The sequence below is a fragment of the Camelina sativa genome, chromosome 13 (assembly GCF_030686135.1).
Source record: "Camelina sativa cultivar CO46 ecotype springtype chromosome 13, ASM3068613v1".
Taxonomy (NCBI): domain Eukaryota; kingdom Viridiplantae; phylum Streptophyta; class Magnoliopsida; order Brassicales; family Brassicaceae; genus Camelina; species Camelina sativa.
The window spans coordinates 22,012,143-22,028,631 of record NC_141892.1 but is presented as its reverse complement, the minus strand read 5'-3'; the positions used below and the strand labels follow the sequence as shown (position 1 = coordinate 22,028,631).

Sequence of the window (16,489 nt, the reverse complement as noted above, 5' to 3'; positions counted from 1 at the left end):
AAAAAAAACAAGGATATTAATACTACCAGTATAAAAGTAAAGTAATGCTCTGCTCCTAATCTTGGATTAAGCAAAACAATACGGATAAATAAATTACTAGGATAGAATTGTGAAAAGAGCATGGGCAAAAGGCAAAGCTCTGTTCACTAGGAAGAAGAGAAGAAACTGAATACACTTTTTATATAATTAACAATTTCACAAGAGTTGCTGTAATGATCATTACTCATTAGCTAGGGTTTTGTTTAGGACTTTTTTTTTCCCAATTTTGCAAAGAAATTAGGGAAGAGAGAGAGAAAAAAAAAAACAAAAAAATGTGGCCTTTTTGGTGGAAAGGAGCATCTGGGTTCTCAGGTCGTTCCACAGCTGAAGAAGTCACTCATGGGATTGATGGTACTCGTCTCACAGCTGTTGTCACAGGTCCTCTTCACCTTCTTCTTCTTCTTCTTCTTGCGAATGTTAATCAACTTTTTATGATCTGGGTTTGTTTCAAATTTACACTTTTTCCTTTGTTTAGTTTCTGGGTTTTGATTCTGCTCCCTGAACTCGAGTTGTTGTGTTATCTGTTAATGGATGAAAGGATTGAACTTTATTGGAATATATCAATAAGTCTTGTTAGAATATATCTTGAAGCTAAAGGGAACATTTTGGTTAGTTCTTGATTTATCTGTTTATTGTGATTTCAGGAGCATCAAGTGGTATTGGGGAAGAGACTACTCGTGTTCTTGCTCTTCGTGGTGTTCACGTTGTAATGGCTGTAAGGAACATAGAATCTGGTAATCAAGTCAGAGAAAAGATACTAAAGGAAATACCTGAGGCTAAGATTGATGTAATGAAGTTAGATCTTAGCTCAATGGCTTCTGTCAGGAGCTTTGCATCAGAGTACAAGTCTTTGGACCTACCCTTGAATCTTCTTATGTAAAATCCATAACTTAACTGTTTGTTTCAGTAAATTGCTGTATTACTTAATGTTAATAATACTTGTTAGTCAGACTTAGTCCTTGTTCTTGTTTTTGTAGCAATAATGCAGGGATTATGGCATGTCCCTTCATGCTTTCAAGCGACAACTTTGAATTACAGTTTGCAACCAATCATTTGGGTATGTTTACTTGTTTAGTTTAGAAGAACATTTGATCTCCTCCATTTTTGCTTCTTTGTAGAACTTTTGTTAACATGAGATACTCGAAATGTAATGAGGAACATTTTCTATGTTAGGTTGTTTATGTTTGTATAATTTTTTTCAGGTCATTTTCTGTTGACGAACCTTCTTTTGGAGACAATGAAGAAAACAGCTAATGAAAGCAATAGAGAAGGAAGAATTGTTATTGTCTCATCAGAAGGTCACCGATTTGCTTATGGGGAAGGGATTCGATTTGATAAAATAAACGACGAAGCAAGGTGATTGTTATGTGATAGTATTGTTCACTACTTTTCGATTTTCAATTTGTAGTAAACTAGTAACATACTCATATTGCTCTCATCGTTTCTCTATAGTTACAATACTTTGCAAGCATATGGTCAGTCAAAGCTCTGTAACATATTGCACGCTAGTGAGCTCGCTTGGCAGTTCAAGGTAAAATAGTATTTTGCAGGTCATTTTGTTAATATTATTATATCAATTCAAAATTTCAAAGAGAAAGCTAAAGGAAAGAAGATTTGTTGATCTTTTTTTGGTTATGCTTAAAACAGGAACAAGGTGTGAACATCACTGCCAATTCACTTCATCCCGGATCCATTATGACCAATCTTTTGCGCTACCACAGCTTCATAAATAGTAAAATTCTTTTTCTCATCATACTTCATTTCTGAATTCTTTTTCTCATCATAGACAACAATCTTAAAAAGTTCGTCTTCTTGTAAGAATATAGTTTCAGCCTTCTCTTTGACTCATATTCTATGTGATGTTTGTTCCTGTATGACTAATATAAAGTGAACTATTTCTTAAGCTTATCAATGAATTTTTATGATCTAACAGTAGATGCATCAAAGAATCAACCAGTAATGTCAATGATTTTTTTCGTCTCTTGTTTGATGCAGCAATTGGTAATGCCGTGGGAAAGTATGTTCTGAAGAGTATTCCACAGGTCAGGTTTTGTTTTATCCAATTAATATCCAAGGTCGTGATCATGCTCAAGCATATGATCATTCTTTCCTCAGCTCACACACATACATACATGTTTGTATATGAGTTTTTTTCTTATACGGTTATTGCAGGGAGCGGCAACTACATGCTATGCAGCACTACATCCGCAAGTAAAGGGAGTGAGTGGAGAATACTTGATGGATAACAACATATCCAGCCCTAACTCTCAGGGTAAAGATAAAGATTTGGCCAAGAAGTTATGGGAATTTAGCTTGAGCTTAACTGGTGAAGAAGAATCATAGATGCCTTAGGGTCTCGTTTATATATGGGACTATAAAGCTTTGTTCAATTTTAATAACAAAAATCCTATGAATAAAAAGTTGATTTCTCATTATCAACCTCAGCCCTGTATATATTTTTACAAAATAAAAACGAAATTTTGTGTAAGTTTAGTTTGAAATTGGATTGTAATCAAGTTTAGTAAGCCTTTACAATATTTCTGCTGTGGTCCAATTTTGTGAGTTACTTGCAGTATCTGGAATCGCATTCAATAGAAGGTATAGAAGAAGAGGAAAGTTAGAGGTCGAAAGATACTTACCTTGACAGGGTCAACAGTCGATCAAGAAGAACTGTGGCCTAGGCTAGTGTCTTCCATTGCACTTTGGAAGGGTGCTTTAGCTTAAGGACTCCCTAAAGCGGGAGAGCCTGCGTCATTATATGTTGTCGCGGCGGCTTGCGTTGGCGCAGCCCCTCCCATTTTTCTTAAGTCAAATCTTCAGTGTATAAATCAGTTTGATGAATGTTTAAGAGTAGTAATGGATTGTGATGATCAATTTCATGAGTCTAAAATATTTTTAGAAACTGATTGCCTGGTGTATACTGGACGGTAGTATAGCTTAATAGGCGTCATCAATTAATCATGAACAAGAGGTTTCGATCAGAATATGAGTCCAATGCTCTGTGAACAGAGTTTTATTTATAAAAAAAGAAAAGCTCTTTTTGACTTGAAAACTGCTACTCACGTGAATAAGAAGTAATTGAAAAATTAAAAAGTGCCCACACGCAGGATCGAACTACGGACCTTCAGTTTACAAGACTGACGCTCTACCACTGAGCTATACGGGCCATTTGATTACATTACAAAGTTGTTAGTAAATATTTTATTTCGTGTATTTTTCTTTGACAACATCCTCCATGAGTTTTGTTTGTCCTTTGAAACTTTCTTTTCTAACATTTCATTATAAAACTGGATTAATTACAGAAATAGGCTTTTTTCTTCAGTTTCTTATAGATTAAGGAATTATAGTCCATACTTATAGAGATAGTGCTTTTTAGTTGATCAAAAATACAAAATCACCCCTCTCACATATCTCACATAAGTAATTATCTTTCTCCCTTTCGCTGACAGCTAAATTTTTTACGATTCTTAGATCTCCGGTGTAACTTGAAGAACACTTGGCGACCCCTGACCACCGTGACTACTTCTCGCTTTGCCGGTGCACCGAGGTCTAGTCAAGGAAGGTTTCGCAACTTCCCCTTGGCGAGTCTATTTTTTCTCTCTCATTGTAATCTCTGATTTGAAAGTTTTAGAAGAAAAATAAGATTTCAATTGATCAACGATTACAAAGAATTATAAGCTTTTATTTTGGGTATGTGTTAATTGGTTAAGATTACATCATATTCTTTGATTGAATCGACAAATTTCTTTCATTTTCTCCGATTAATATCCAAGATTCGATTAGTGATTAAAGCTCTTGGGTTCACTAGAAAATATCTCTTAGGGTTTAGATTTCTTCATCCAAAATAAATTAGATTGGATTAAATCCACTGAATTCACATGATCAAAGATGGTATTTGTGATGGAGTGATTTTGTGTTTTGGAAAGAGTTAGTGTTGAAAGTGAAAAAAGATGGTGTTGATGGATACGATAGTGAGTAGTGGTCAGGAGAAGAAGTGATGCTTTTGATCTGGCGTTGAATTGTCACTGTACATTGCACTCTTAATATTTTTTCAAAAATTAATACAAATGCAATTTAATACGATTTACATATGCAAATTAATAAACATGTGCAATTTACAATACCCAAAAAGTTAATATATTTGTATAATTTACACTCGCAGTCTTATAACAATTTTTTTTTCCTATTTTACTCTTTCTTTATCTACATGAACTATTAATATATATTTTTCAAATAGTAATAACTGAATAAATAAAAGGAAACAAATCTTTTAAATTTACTCTTACTCATCACTATCAATTGTTATTATATATAATTGGCATATATTTGATGGACGAGAAAGTGACATTTTAAGAGAGAAATACAAAATATAGTACTACAGAAATTTGTAAGCTTTGAAATACAAAAATTAATGGAATAAAATATGATTTAAAAAAAGAAGAGAATTACGCTGAACACGAGAGAAACCCTATTAGAAAAAATGAAGATTCATATCTGAATTTCCCTTAGAAGTAAAACCAAATGAACGAACAACAACATTGAATGCATCTCAGCAAGTAGATGTTTAATAAATTTTCTGCAACTTTCATGTTTATGGGACATTTCTTTTTTATTCAATGACGCCATCTCAGACAATTCAAATCAGAAAATTGGTTTATCAGGGTTTGTAGAAAATTTCAATAAGCAACATAGAATTAGAGTGAGAGAGAAAGAAAATGCTGAGAAAGAAGAGAGAAGATTTGCGCATTTTTATAGTTTTGAGCGTTTAAAAAATTCAATGGAGAGAAAGAGAAAATCATTATTATTTTGTGGAAGAAAATAAAACAAGAAATGAAATCTATACCCTTCTTTATTTGGTATTTAGTTTTCTCTCTTCCCATTTATTTTTAACCATATTTATCTTTCTTTTTCATTCTAACTACAAAAATGTCGTGAACAGAAAAATATTTGCTAGTGTTAATACTTAAATTACTAGCAAAATTGTTCATTAAATTTCAGTGATATTGTTCATAAGTTTTAGTGTGTGACTATTTGTGTTAACATACTAAATAATTTGGCACCACTATAAGTTCATATATTGTGTTAATTTTTCTGTTAAAATGCATTTTTATCAATTCAAAATTGTGAATCAGTATTTTCTATTTAGGTATATATCAGTTCAATATGAAGATATATTGGTGTTGTTACTGGTTATAAGACTCAAGAGAGATGATCAAAAAGCAGTGGGTAAACCTGATACAACTGAAAGTACAGACACAGATGCAGTGAACGTTGTAGTGAACAAGTCTGACACAAACATATGTTGAGACACAGAAGCAGTGATCAAGCTGGAGCATGTGTAACCAACTACAGACACAGACGCAATGATTCCTCAGATAGAGAATCAGAGAATCTACCACATCCAAGACAGCTCAATGTAAAGTCACATGGAATGAAGTGACGTGTTGAACCTTGGAGTCTTATTGAGAAGATCCAAGAAGTGAGAGCTCAACCAATCTTGTTTATGCTCATAAGAATAAGTCATCCATTCGCAGCTGAGCAAACCTCAAAGCATAACAGAGCATAAAGGAGGTAGCAGCTTCATAATACAATAGAGCAGAAACATGTTTTAGCATCTGAGTTTACTTGAAGCGCAACCGCAGAAGAAAACATAACAGACAACATGGAGTGACTTTGTCTTCATAGATTAGATGTCCTGTGCGTACGGTAGGCTTTGATCCTGTTACTATTGGCGACAACAGTACATTTTTTAAGATGGGTTAACTAGTTCGGAGCTACTCTCATCTGTGTCATTGTAACCAAGTAATCATTGTCAATGGTTTGATGGTTGATGCCGTGTTCTGGTTTTATGATTTTGGTATGTGTGAAGTTTCTGCAGTGTTCAGGAAAGTCTGAGCAGACTTTTAACATCAAAGCAAGAGGAGGATCAATATTTTCTTAATGAGTTCCTTATTGGACTATGCTCTTGATATGTTATTTTTTACCTTAGTTATGCACTCAAGCAGGGAGAGTTTTTATGGTTGCCTTGCAGGATGAGTTAGTGCCATTGATTGCTTGAGTATCAAACTGCGCTAAAAAAGGAGTGTTCGTGTAGTTACTCCCATTTGCTAGTTGTTGGAGCTGCTATGCTTGTGTCATTGTTGCTGTCACAACTTGAAGGTGTTTGATAAATGCAAAAAGTTCCCCCCACCTTTGGAAAACTTTTTGTTACAGAGTCGTCCGACATCATTCAGTGACTCATTGGTACTATGATGTTATTTCTCCCTTCCAATTTTTTGCTATGATCAATGACAAAAAACAACCTGATAGAGAATGTGGTAGTTAAGATAAGAAAATGTAAATTTGTGGTATCATTTTAATTTTGAACTATATTATTCAATATAGTCAAAAGACTTAAATATTTAAATTACACTCATTTTATATTTTTAGTTAATAATAATAAGATAATATTGTATTTAACCCATCAAAACTGGGTTACACAAATGACAAAGATAACAATAACAATACTGTTACATAATGTGCTAATATACTTAATAGCCCGTGTAATACAATAATATATTTTTTATTGAGCAATTTGTCATTTACACATTGTCATCTCTTTGTCCAATAAAAAAATGCATCATCATCTTTTCATCTTATATTCATGGATGAAACACTAACTTTTTGGACAATGGATTGTCATTTTTTACATTTGTTCTGTATCTGCATAATTTACAACTCCTCTGTCGTAGTGTTTTACAAATACCCCGTAATTTTCTCTTATAATAAGAGGCCTGATGTGGCAACTTTCTGAGTTTCTCAAAGATTCAAACGAAAAATATAACCCCAAAAATATTCAAAAAAGAAAATAGACTCGTATTGCAACTTGCAAGCCATTATTCCTTTAAGTACATCAATAAAGTCATGACATATTCATAATTCTATGAATGACAGAGACATAAAGTAGAGATTAATACAACATCCATTAGTAAAAATCTTACTTTCTCGACAATTAGTGGCCGCAAGCACTACGACTCGGACTAGAAACTAACTTACGACCCGACCAAAAAAACTCCTTGTTCACTCTCTTCTCGTTCTTTCCCATTCCATCTCCCAAATCTACTCCAATAACGTCACAACCACGATACGGTATCATTGCCATTGAACACGTCAAGTAACCGAACAAGAAGACCAAAACTTTGAAAAGCTTCTTCATCTCCATATACTTCATATTACAATCACTTCGATTAGGATTTGACGATAAACATGCATATTTATGGGGTTCTCATGTTTATGGTTTCTATGTTGGTTAATGCATATTTAATGACTTGGGTTAATTCAATTGACTCATTACACTTTTGGAATAGAATAATGATTTGGTTTTTTTCATATATGATTTGGTATATATATACATTGTGTTTTAATGCAGTTTTTATTAAATAATCTGAGTCTGGCTCTTAAACTTAAAGAATGTATCTGTACAAATTCTTTTTAAGAAAAAAAAAAAAAGAAAAGAGACAAAGTTTCGTGCAACAAATAATTTAATATGAAGGAGAATATATTGGAAACTGCAATAAAAATTAAACTAGAATGTATTTGACTCTCTATTTTCTTTGGTCATCGGATGTATGTGACTCTTAGGAACTACCGAACTAGGAATTTATAAAGAAGATTCTAACAAGCTTAATAAGAACTAAAAAATTGTACCAAAAATTATTAACTTGTTGATAAAAACTTTGAACCGATCTAATTACAAAAGTTACACCTTTTGCTAGTTTTATTAATAAATTTATAAAGTCACAAAAAGAAGAAAAAAAAAAGGGAAAAAAAATCTACAAACTCCTATACTTCTATCTTCAGAAGAAGGTTATGAGTTATAAAAGCTCATAGAAAACATAAAAACCATTTTTTTTCTTTTTTTCTTTTTGTTACAATCTTCTGTTTCTTCTTCAGTCAATGACTTCAGACTGACTATTCTGAGAACAGATCATAATATCTGAACCAGGTGAGGTAACAGCACTACGACCAAAACTGGGACCAACAGAACCAAAAGATTCACTATCGTCATCACTGTCTATCTGCCTTGGAGTCACACGGTTCTGATATCTTCTGCGGTTGATCAAGAACACATTGAAGTAGTAATCCACGAGTTCCTCTCTCTTCTTCTTAGGGAAAAACTTTGCTGCTTTTTGCCAGAAAGACTGAGGATTCGAGATCATCTTCACCTTAAACTTGTTCTCTTCTCGTTCTGTCCATCTTAGAGACACTTCTTCTCCCATTCGATGGAATCTCCAATGGAAAAAGACATCGCCGATATCACGTTTTAGCTCCACTCTCTTCTCGGCAATGTGGAATCTAATGCACTCCACGGAGTTAGAGATGAGGGTGTCACAGCTGCAAGACATTTCCCTTCCTTTTCCAATCAAACCATCTACAGCTTCATTGTTTTCTAACGGCGGCCATAAACGAGTTCCTAACCATTTAGTATCGCTCTCCAAACCCGTTTCTGTCCACTCGTCCACTACGGCTTGGTAACGAGGTCCTACACCAACATTCCTTCTCGGGAACAGGGGTTGCTTTGGCACTTGTAAGCCTGTGGCTCTAGATGTTCCTGCAATAACCTCTCTGCCACTAGAATGGTGTTTTGATACCTTTGGATTCCTTGTGCTGTATCTTAACTTCCCTAACGACGGTCGTTCATCATCATACATAGACGGATGCACAGTTTGGTTACCCTGCAAACGGTTTTTATCAATCAATGGAGTTAAAGCCATCTCACATATAGAAAACAAAAGCATACTAACTGAATCATTGACTTTTAAAGGCAAGAAAAGAGTTAAAAGTAAAGAAAGTACCATTAGTGGAGAATAGTTATATCTGATTGCAGCATTGTTTCTCTGAACAAGCAAAGCGTTTTTGGCTTTAATGACTTGGTTGTAATACTCCTTGCCAGTAAACTCCTTCCAGTTAGACGGATCATGAGGAGATCTTGCAACTGAAGTCAGCCACTTCAGCATTTTCGGTATATCTACTTGCTCCTCAAAACATACAACAGACGGATCACTAACAACAAGAGAAGACGTTCCTACTCCATTATTATTATCATGTCTAAGTTTCTTCCTATGGTGGGACTCTTCAATATCCTTACAACCTAATGCCACAGCTCTGTTACGTTTCTGACACTTTCCTTTTTCCAACCAACTCTTCAATCCAAACCCTAGCTCATGTAACAAACCCACATAAGAACCTATCTTTCTAACAACCGGATCAGCCAACTTCACTTTCCTCGAATTCTCCACCACCCATGTCTCCAACCCGATCAAATACTTTGAGTAAACCAATATCAAAGATGGATACACTGAACTATCCAAGCCTAGTTTCTCAGCCACTACGTCCCACAACCCATTCCTAGACACAGAATCAAACCCATCTCTCTCACAGACAAACACAAACAGCTTAAACAAATCAACTTTTTCACCATTACCTAGAGTAACAGGCAGAGGCTTTCCATTAGTCTCTTCGTCAAGAAAAAACCAAAGAGTTTGACCAAACAATCTCCTTAACCTGTCCTCACATTCATTCAAATACTCAACCTTAACATCAATGTATGGACCTGAACTATAATTGGAACCTGAACATCCTGCCATTTACACCCTTAAACTCAATTTCCCATCTTTCATACTCTAATTAAGAAAAGGTTTCTCCTACAATTTACTGAACCTACAGCCAAAACACATACAAACAGATCAATCAATTAACCATTCTGAAGCTAATTGCAAGAAATGGTACAACATAAACATGGATTTAGCCTAAAGGTTGGATTTTAAAAAAAAAAAAAAAAAAAATTGATTCTTGATTTCTGATTATTATTATTATTATTCTTTTTGATTCGAAGTGTTTCAATTGAATTTTGGGATTTTAAGGTTTTACCTGGGGATTTGCTGAAGAAGCCAAGAGGATATGTTTTTGAAAGAATCCTCCTTTTATGGGTTTAACTCCGCCATTGTTGTTACAGAAGTCACAAAAACAAAAATTACTGACAAAAGAGATCAATTGGAAAAGACATGCAAGCACTTAACCAAAGAGAACCCTTTTTGTTGTCTGTTTTATCTCTCTCTCTCTCTCTCCTCTTTTTTTTAATTTTGATTTGTAACAAATCTGAGGTTAATATAAAGATTGGGTTATAAGATAAAATTGAAAGCTAAATCTGAGAATATGATGATAAAAAAACATTGTCTAGGTTTATGTTTATATAGAGGTTGAGGGGTGGAGGTGATTGAGAAAATGATATCTCAATGTAGGGTTTCACAACCTGGTATTCAACTATTTCATAAATTTGACAAGATTTTTTACTTTGTATGGATTGGAAATAATAAATATGTATTTATTTTAAATCCTTTTTTTGGTTATATTGGGTCAATATATAAGATTTGGGTTGAAAGAATTAGTCTCCTAGGAACAAATTTAAGCTAAATATTGGTTACCTTTTAAATGACACTTTGAATTAGACCACTATTTCTCAACAAAATGCTTTGAAACATTAAAATGAAATCATCCTTTACAACTCACTTTAAATATCCATCAATGCAAACAAAAAAAACACAGATTATTCGGAATTAATATTTTGTATTTCATGAAAATAAATAAATCGTCGTTTTGAGGTTACAAGATCGGAGATCCGTTTTCCGTTTCAAAAATGTCATAAGATCAAAACTTTATAAAAGTGCAGAAATGTAGTAGAAAATATTTCTTGTTAAACTTTTTGAATACATTACAATATAACCTCTATAAATTAATACTAAATAAATTGGTACTTTGATAAGTTTATATATATCTTTTGGTCCTAAATGGTTTTCTGGCTAAATATAATTGGGTAGTCGATTTGTAGCCCCCTACAAAGTTCCAATTCTTGCTTTAGCCCCATGAAACTTTAGCTTCTGTTTCTAGCCACACAACAAAACTTTGACAATGTATATCCCCACCTAATTTGAATTTCAAGTTATATCCCCACGTTTCTTAGATCTAAACATTTTCTGTCTAATTTGTCTTAGATCTAAACAGAATATGAAAACACATAAAACCGATCAAATAACTCTTTATCATCTGGCCCGTGAACAGTTTCAACTTCTACTATAGAATCTGGATTTGAATTAGTGATCTCTTTGTAATAACCTCGAATATGTGCAAACTGATCTTCATATTCTTTTTGTAGCCACCTCAATGATTTTTTTCTAGCTTCTTGACATTGATTTCGTGTAGCAGTGAGCTTCCATTGATCTTTAATCATCTCTTGAATCTTCATAGGCATCATATTCTCTGGATCATGTCTTATCTTGTCCACAAACAAACGCGCAATCACCGGATCAGTCAACATCAAACACTCTCTGTTTCTACTGCAATTATGGTGAGTTTTAAACACTGTGACATGCCATATATTCTTTTTGGTGCTTAGTGAGCAATATATTCTCCAATTGCAACCATCCATACCACATTTGTATTCAAGCCTTGTCTGATCCCACCTAGATTGTTTAATATTGTTTCCTGTTTTAAGAGCATAATCTAGCACAGCTTCCTTAAACGCAAGACCACTAGAAAATGTTTGCTGAAAGTGTAAATTTCCATCTCCCCTTTGCCTGATCCGTTGGCCTCGTTTTACCAGAACCACTTCGACATGTTCGGAGTCACTGTCACTTTCAGGGCACGCATTATGCTGCATCGGCAGCTCATCTCTAAATTGAGCAACATCATCTGCAATTTCTAAATGAAACTTGTTCATCAACTCTTCATCATCATCTTCATCAGATCCGCTATCGGAAGAACTTGAATTATTGTCGTCTTAATCAGAAATTCCAAAGTCTGGGTCACTTGGATCACTTTCATCTTCCAACATCTTAAGACGCCACTCTCTCTCAGAATCATGTTCTTCGCCACTAATATTGGAGAAAAGATAAAGGATTCATCTCAAAATTACAAAACATGTATTGCAGTCATGCTATTAGAGTTTAAATATCTTACCTCATTGCAACCTGAGAATCGAGGCACTTCCTTGAACCAAATGATATCCTCTTCGCTGAATCAATGTCTCAACTGCTGAAACCACATAAACCCTATTTTTTTTTCTCTCGATTTTGTCTCTGGTACTTATAAAGGTATCGACTTATGTTTACATTTTGGGTTTTTGGTTTAAGTATTAATTACAATTTTAATTTGGTTAAATGATAGATTAGACAAAAAATGTTTAGATTTAAAAGACGTGGGGATAGAACTTGAAATTCAAATTAGGTGGGGATATACGTTGTCAAAGTTTTTTTGTGTGGCTAGAAACATAGGCTAAAGTTTCGTGGGGGTGAAGCAAGAACTGGAACTTTGCAGGGGGCTACAACTCGACTACCCAATATAATTTGATAAATTAATAACTCTATAAATGATAAAATAACAACGTTATTATTTTACAGAAGTTTTAATATATATATATATATATATTTATATATAAATAATAACTCGATTTTGTTTTAAAACACTCGGAATCTTTGAAACGTAATAAATAATGAACATAACAACATAATGCTATATTTTGCAAGTAATTCTAACTTAAAAATTTATATATTCTAGTTTAATGAATATCATTCAATTTTTTTCGTAATCCCATACATGTAATATAACCTAAATGGAACTAATGAAAATGAGAATAAATGATACTTTGACGTAGTAATGTTAACTAAACTTAATAAGTGTATAAGATTTGTGTTGTTTAAGGGTCTGATAGGCTTAAACGCAATGTTTCCGGTTGCGGTTGTGGGAGTTTGCGGAAGCAGACAGTTGCAATTTCAAGCATTATTAAGTGTTTTGAATGATTGGTTTAGCGTTTTAAAATAGTTGAGTTTGCCGAAGTTTTACCACAAGTTGACCAGAATGTACGATAGCGGTTAAAACATAATAAATATAATATATAATTATCTAAAAGTTTTAAAACATCAAAAACTTTATTAAACTTGACTAATAATTAAATATCATAAAAAGTACTACAGTAATTCTTTAAAATATAAATAAATTTTATAGTGACATAAATCTACGCAACCTTTCATATTTCATGGATTGTTTAAACTCAACCACAAAGCAATATAAATCAACCATCATTTGAATCTACGCAACCTTTCGTCTTTCGTGAAGTATTAATTATAACTCAGCCGCAAATCAATATAAATCAATCATCATATGAATCTACGCAATCTTTTGTCTTCTATGAAGTATTATAACTCAGTCATTGAATCGAATAGATCTAACAAATCAGTCACCATATGTAAATCAACGAGGGCAACAATCAACCGTAATAAGCATCGATAACTGGTTTCGTGTTCGTATTATCATGTGTTATTATCAGAACACTCAAAATAAAGATTCAACAAATACCAGAACATGATAATACGAACACGAAACCAGTTATCACCACTCAAGTTGAGACAAAATATGACAGCAATGACGAGAGAGAGAGAGAGAGAGAATCGACGATAATAGGATAAGCGGCCAGAAGAGACGAGAGAGATAATTAGTAGCACCGAGAATCAGGGTTCCTCGTCTAAATCGTCGATATTTTTTTTTTGTGTTCGTGAGCAGTAAGAAAAAACGATTCAGTTTCTATCTCTTTTGATTATTAATTACATAAATAATTGTCGACAATGTTGTGGATTTAAATTAATGATGTAGATTTTTTATATTTTGAAAATGAAAAATAATAAACTAACCAAAGGTGTTAATTGTAATTATATATAATATACTAGTAACATTCCTATTTGTCTATAACGTCTAGTAAATATTTCTTGATTATATTTTGGTATTTTTTATCTGAAATTCCTTTTCATTTAGAAATATGTATGAGAAATTTTAAGAAATACTTACCCATTTTCAAAAATACTACTTCTTAAATTTCAGTTATTTATAAAATATTTTCTATTCACTGTGTATGGCTGGCTATCATCTCTTGAAAGAAACAACTGACTCTTACTCTTATTTTTCTCACAATGCGAAAATAAATATTCGAAACTGCATTTAAATTAGAGTTAATTAATAAAAATGCCGTGAACAGTAAAAAACTTTAGTCAAAATGCCACTTTTTCCTTTTCTTTTCCACAATGACACAACCTCTACATAAAAAGACATAAATGCCCCTCGACGAACATTATGCTGTTGATAGACAAGATGCAGATGATGAACAAAATGCAGATGATAGACAAAATGAGGATGATGGACAACATGTGGATGATGGAAAAGATGTTGATGATCAACAAGATCCGGATGATAGATAATATGCGGATGATAGATAATATGTGGATGATAGACAAGATGCGAATGATTCAAGATGTAGATGATGGACAAGATACGAATGATGGACAAGATACGAATGATGGACAAGATGTGGATGATGGACGAGATGATATGGAGAATGATGCCGGTGAGAAACTCCACCTTTATCCACATCATCTTTTGGTCAACCCTCATCCACATCATCATCTTTTGGTCCATCATCCTCTTTTTAAATCATCATCCTCAACATCTTCTTTTGGTCTTCCATCCTCTTTTGGCTCATCATCCTCAACATCTTCTTTTGGTCCACTATCTCGACAACTCTACCTTTTTTGTCTAGTTATCTTTCATAGACAACTTATCTTTAATAATATAGATAACTAATTTGAACTCGTGGACAACTTCATTAATATAATTCTTGTAGACAAGTTACAAAAATGAAATTCGTGGACAAGTCTATAACTTACTCTAATAACTTGTCCATCAGATCTCGTCCACGACAATCACTCTTTCATGAAAGGGTATTTTCGTCTTTTAATCATGTGTGAACCGTAAAAATGTGGCATTTTTAGAAAGATGAAACAAATGTCGCATTCCCCAAAAATTTTATAAAAAATGTGGCATATTTGGCAAAAATCCCTTTAAATTATAGTCCTATTAAAAAAAAGATGGTTGTAGCATCTGTTATGAGTTGTCTTATCAATCTTCTATTTATGTAAAGCATATAATGTAATCAATGTCTGTATAGAACCCTAGAAGGCACCGTAGAAGTATACAGTGGCGGACCCACATAGAGCTTGGGAAGGTCAACTGACCGGATAAATCTTTGAAATAACTTTTTTTTGCATGTAAAGTTGTGAAGTTTCAGTAGCATAGTTGGTCATTTTTCGCTTTGTTGATCTCCCCAAGCCAAGGTTCGAACCTTCCACACTACATTATCAGTCTTTTTTTCTATTTATGACTTGGATATAATTTTTTCCTGGGTCCGCCACTGGGTGTATATATACTTGTAACTCTCTACTGAATAATTTATCCTTCACATCAACATTCATATGGTATCAAGAGCAGGTTACGATATATAAAGTTTTTTTTTCCTTTCTTCTTTTCTTTTCTTCGTTTCCTCGTTTTCTCTCGTATACACAGTCATGTCTAATCTTCCCACCATTACCGATCCCATGACCTCCACAAATACTGCTCTTCTTCACGTTAACATGACCAACGTTACGAAGCTTACTCCAACCAATTACCTTATGTGGAAGCTTCAGGTTCATGCTCTTGTCGACGGTCACGGTCTCGCCGGTTATCTCAATGGCACGGTTGTGAGTCCCTCTGCTACGGTGACTACCAATGGCAACGCCAAGACAAACTTGTCTATAGTGCCCTTCTAGGGGAAATCTCGCTCAACGTTCAACCTCTACTCTCTCGCACCACTACCTCCGCTGAGATCTGGTCCACTCTTGCTGGCACCTATAGGAAGCCGAGTCGTGGTCATATTCAACAAATGAGAGATCAACTCCGCGTATGGCGTAAAGGTGATCGTACGATTGATGACTATATACAGGGTCTCACGACCCGTTTTGATCTCCTTGCTAACCTTGGTAAACCCATGGACCATGAGGAGCAAATTGAACACATTCTAGGAGGTCTCCTTGAAGAATACCGCCCTATCATCGATCAGATTGAAAGCAGAGATACTCCTCCTACCATCGTTTACATTCATGAACATCTCCTCAACCGTGAGGCCAAGCTCTTGTCGGTCTCGGCTGGCACTCCATCATTACTTCCGGTCACGGCAAATGTTGCTGCTCATCGTTCTTCCAACGGATCTCATCATGGTCAGTCTCACAACAACAACAACAACAACAACAACTACAATGGTCCTTCCAACTCCAACAACAACAACCATGGCAACAAGACCCTCTACAACAACAACTGCCAGCGTAGTTCTCGTCCCTATCAAGGACGGTGTCAGCTCTGTCAGGTTCAAGGTCATTCCGCCAAGTTTTGTCCACAACTTCAGGGTTGTCTCTCCTCTTCGGGTTCTTCTCAAAAGAGTTCGTTCACTCCCTGGCAACCCAGGGCTGATCTTGCTTTCCGACAACCGTCGGGAACAGATCCTTGGTTTTTGGACAGTGGAGCGACACACCACATCACTTCTGACCTTTGGAAT

General features: G+C 34.4%; 3 protein-coding genes and 2 non-coding genes across 5 annotated transcripts; 2 read left to right on the top strand and 3 right to left on the bottom strand.

Moving 5' to 3' along the window:
* The first annotated feature begins 18 nt into the window (after window positions 1-18).
* LOC104737140 (short-chain dehydrogenase TIC 32, chloroplastic) lies at window positions 19-2,576 on the top strand. Its single transcript, XM_010457246.3, has 8 exons — window positions 19-417; window positions 684-915; window positions 1,017-1,096; window positions 1,242-1,395; window positions 1,492-1,570; window positions 1,687-1,771; window positions 2,035-2,081; window positions 2,212-2,576. The coding sequence occupies exons 1-8, from the start codon at window positions 312-314 to the stop codon at window positions 2,380-2,382; spliced, it is 954 nt and encodes a 317-aa protein (XP_010455548.2). The 5' UTR covers window positions 19-311; the 3' UTR covers window positions 2,383-2,576.
* A 94-nt stretch (window positions 2,577-2,670) lies between these two features.
* On the top strand, window positions 2,671-2,834 carry LOC147929841 (U1 spliceosomal RNA). The gene has a single exon (XR_015578981.1). It is a non-coding gene; the product is annotated as a U1 spliceosomal RNA (small nuclear RNA).
* A 299-nt stretch (window positions 2,835-3,133) lies between these two features.
* On the bottom strand, window positions 3,134-3,205 carry TRNAT-UGU (transfer RNA threonine (anticodon UGU)). Its single transcript has one exon. It is a non-coding gene; the product is annotated as a tRNA-Thr (tRNA).
* Window positions 3,206-6,967: 3,762 nt separating this feature from the next.
* LOC109128464 (uncharacterized) lies at window positions 6,968-7,342 on the bottom strand. Its single transcript, XM_019234824.2, has one exon. The coding sequence runs from the start codon at window positions 7,247-7,249 to the stop codon at window positions 7,031-7,033; it is 219 nt and encodes a 72-aa protein (XP_019090369.2). The 5' UTR covers window positions 7,250-7,342; the 3' UTR covers window positions 6,968-7,030.
* Window positions 7,343-7,719: 377 nt separating this feature from the next.
* On the bottom strand, window positions 7,720-10,348 carry LOC104737138 (AT-rich interactive domain-containing protein 2-like). The gene is made up of 3 exons (XM_010457244.3): window positions 9,949-10,348; window positions 8,874-9,738; window positions 7,720-8,753 (listed from the first exon to the last, which is right to left on the bottom strand). The coding sequence occupies exons 2-3, from the start codon at window positions 9,663-9,665 to the stop codon at window positions 7,968-7,970; spliced, it is 1,578 nt and encodes a 525-aa protein (XP_010455546.2). The 5' UTR covers window positions 9,666-9,738; window positions 9,949-10,348; the 3' UTR covers window positions 7,720-7,967.
* Between the last annotated feature and the right edge of the window lie 6,141 nt (window positions 10,349-16,489).

Coding starts and splice junctions, on each gene's coding strand:
- LOC104737140 (XM_010457246.3), top strand. CDS start 312: ATGTGGCCTTTTTGGTGGAAAGGAGCATCTGGGTTCTCAGGTCGTTCC. Junction 418..683: donor TCTCACAGCTGTTGTCACAG/GTCCTCTTCACC, acceptor TTGTGATTTCAG/GAGCATCAAGTGGTATTGGG. Junction 1,772..2,034: donor CTACCACAGCTTCATAAATA/GTAAAATTCTTT, acceptor TGTTTGATGCAG/CAATTGGTAATGCCGTGGGA.
- LOC109128464 (XM_019234824.2), bottom strand. CDS start 7,249: ATGAAGTATATGGAGATGAAGAAGCTTTTCAAAGTTTTGGTCTTCTTG.
- LOC104737138 (XM_010457244.3), bottom strand. CDS start 9,665: ATGGCAGGATGTTCAGGTTCCAATTATAGTTCAGGTCCATACATTGAT. Junction 8,754..8,873: donor ATAACTATTCTCCACTAATG/GTACTTTCTTTA, acceptor AACCGTTTGCAG/GGTAACCAAACTGTGCATCC.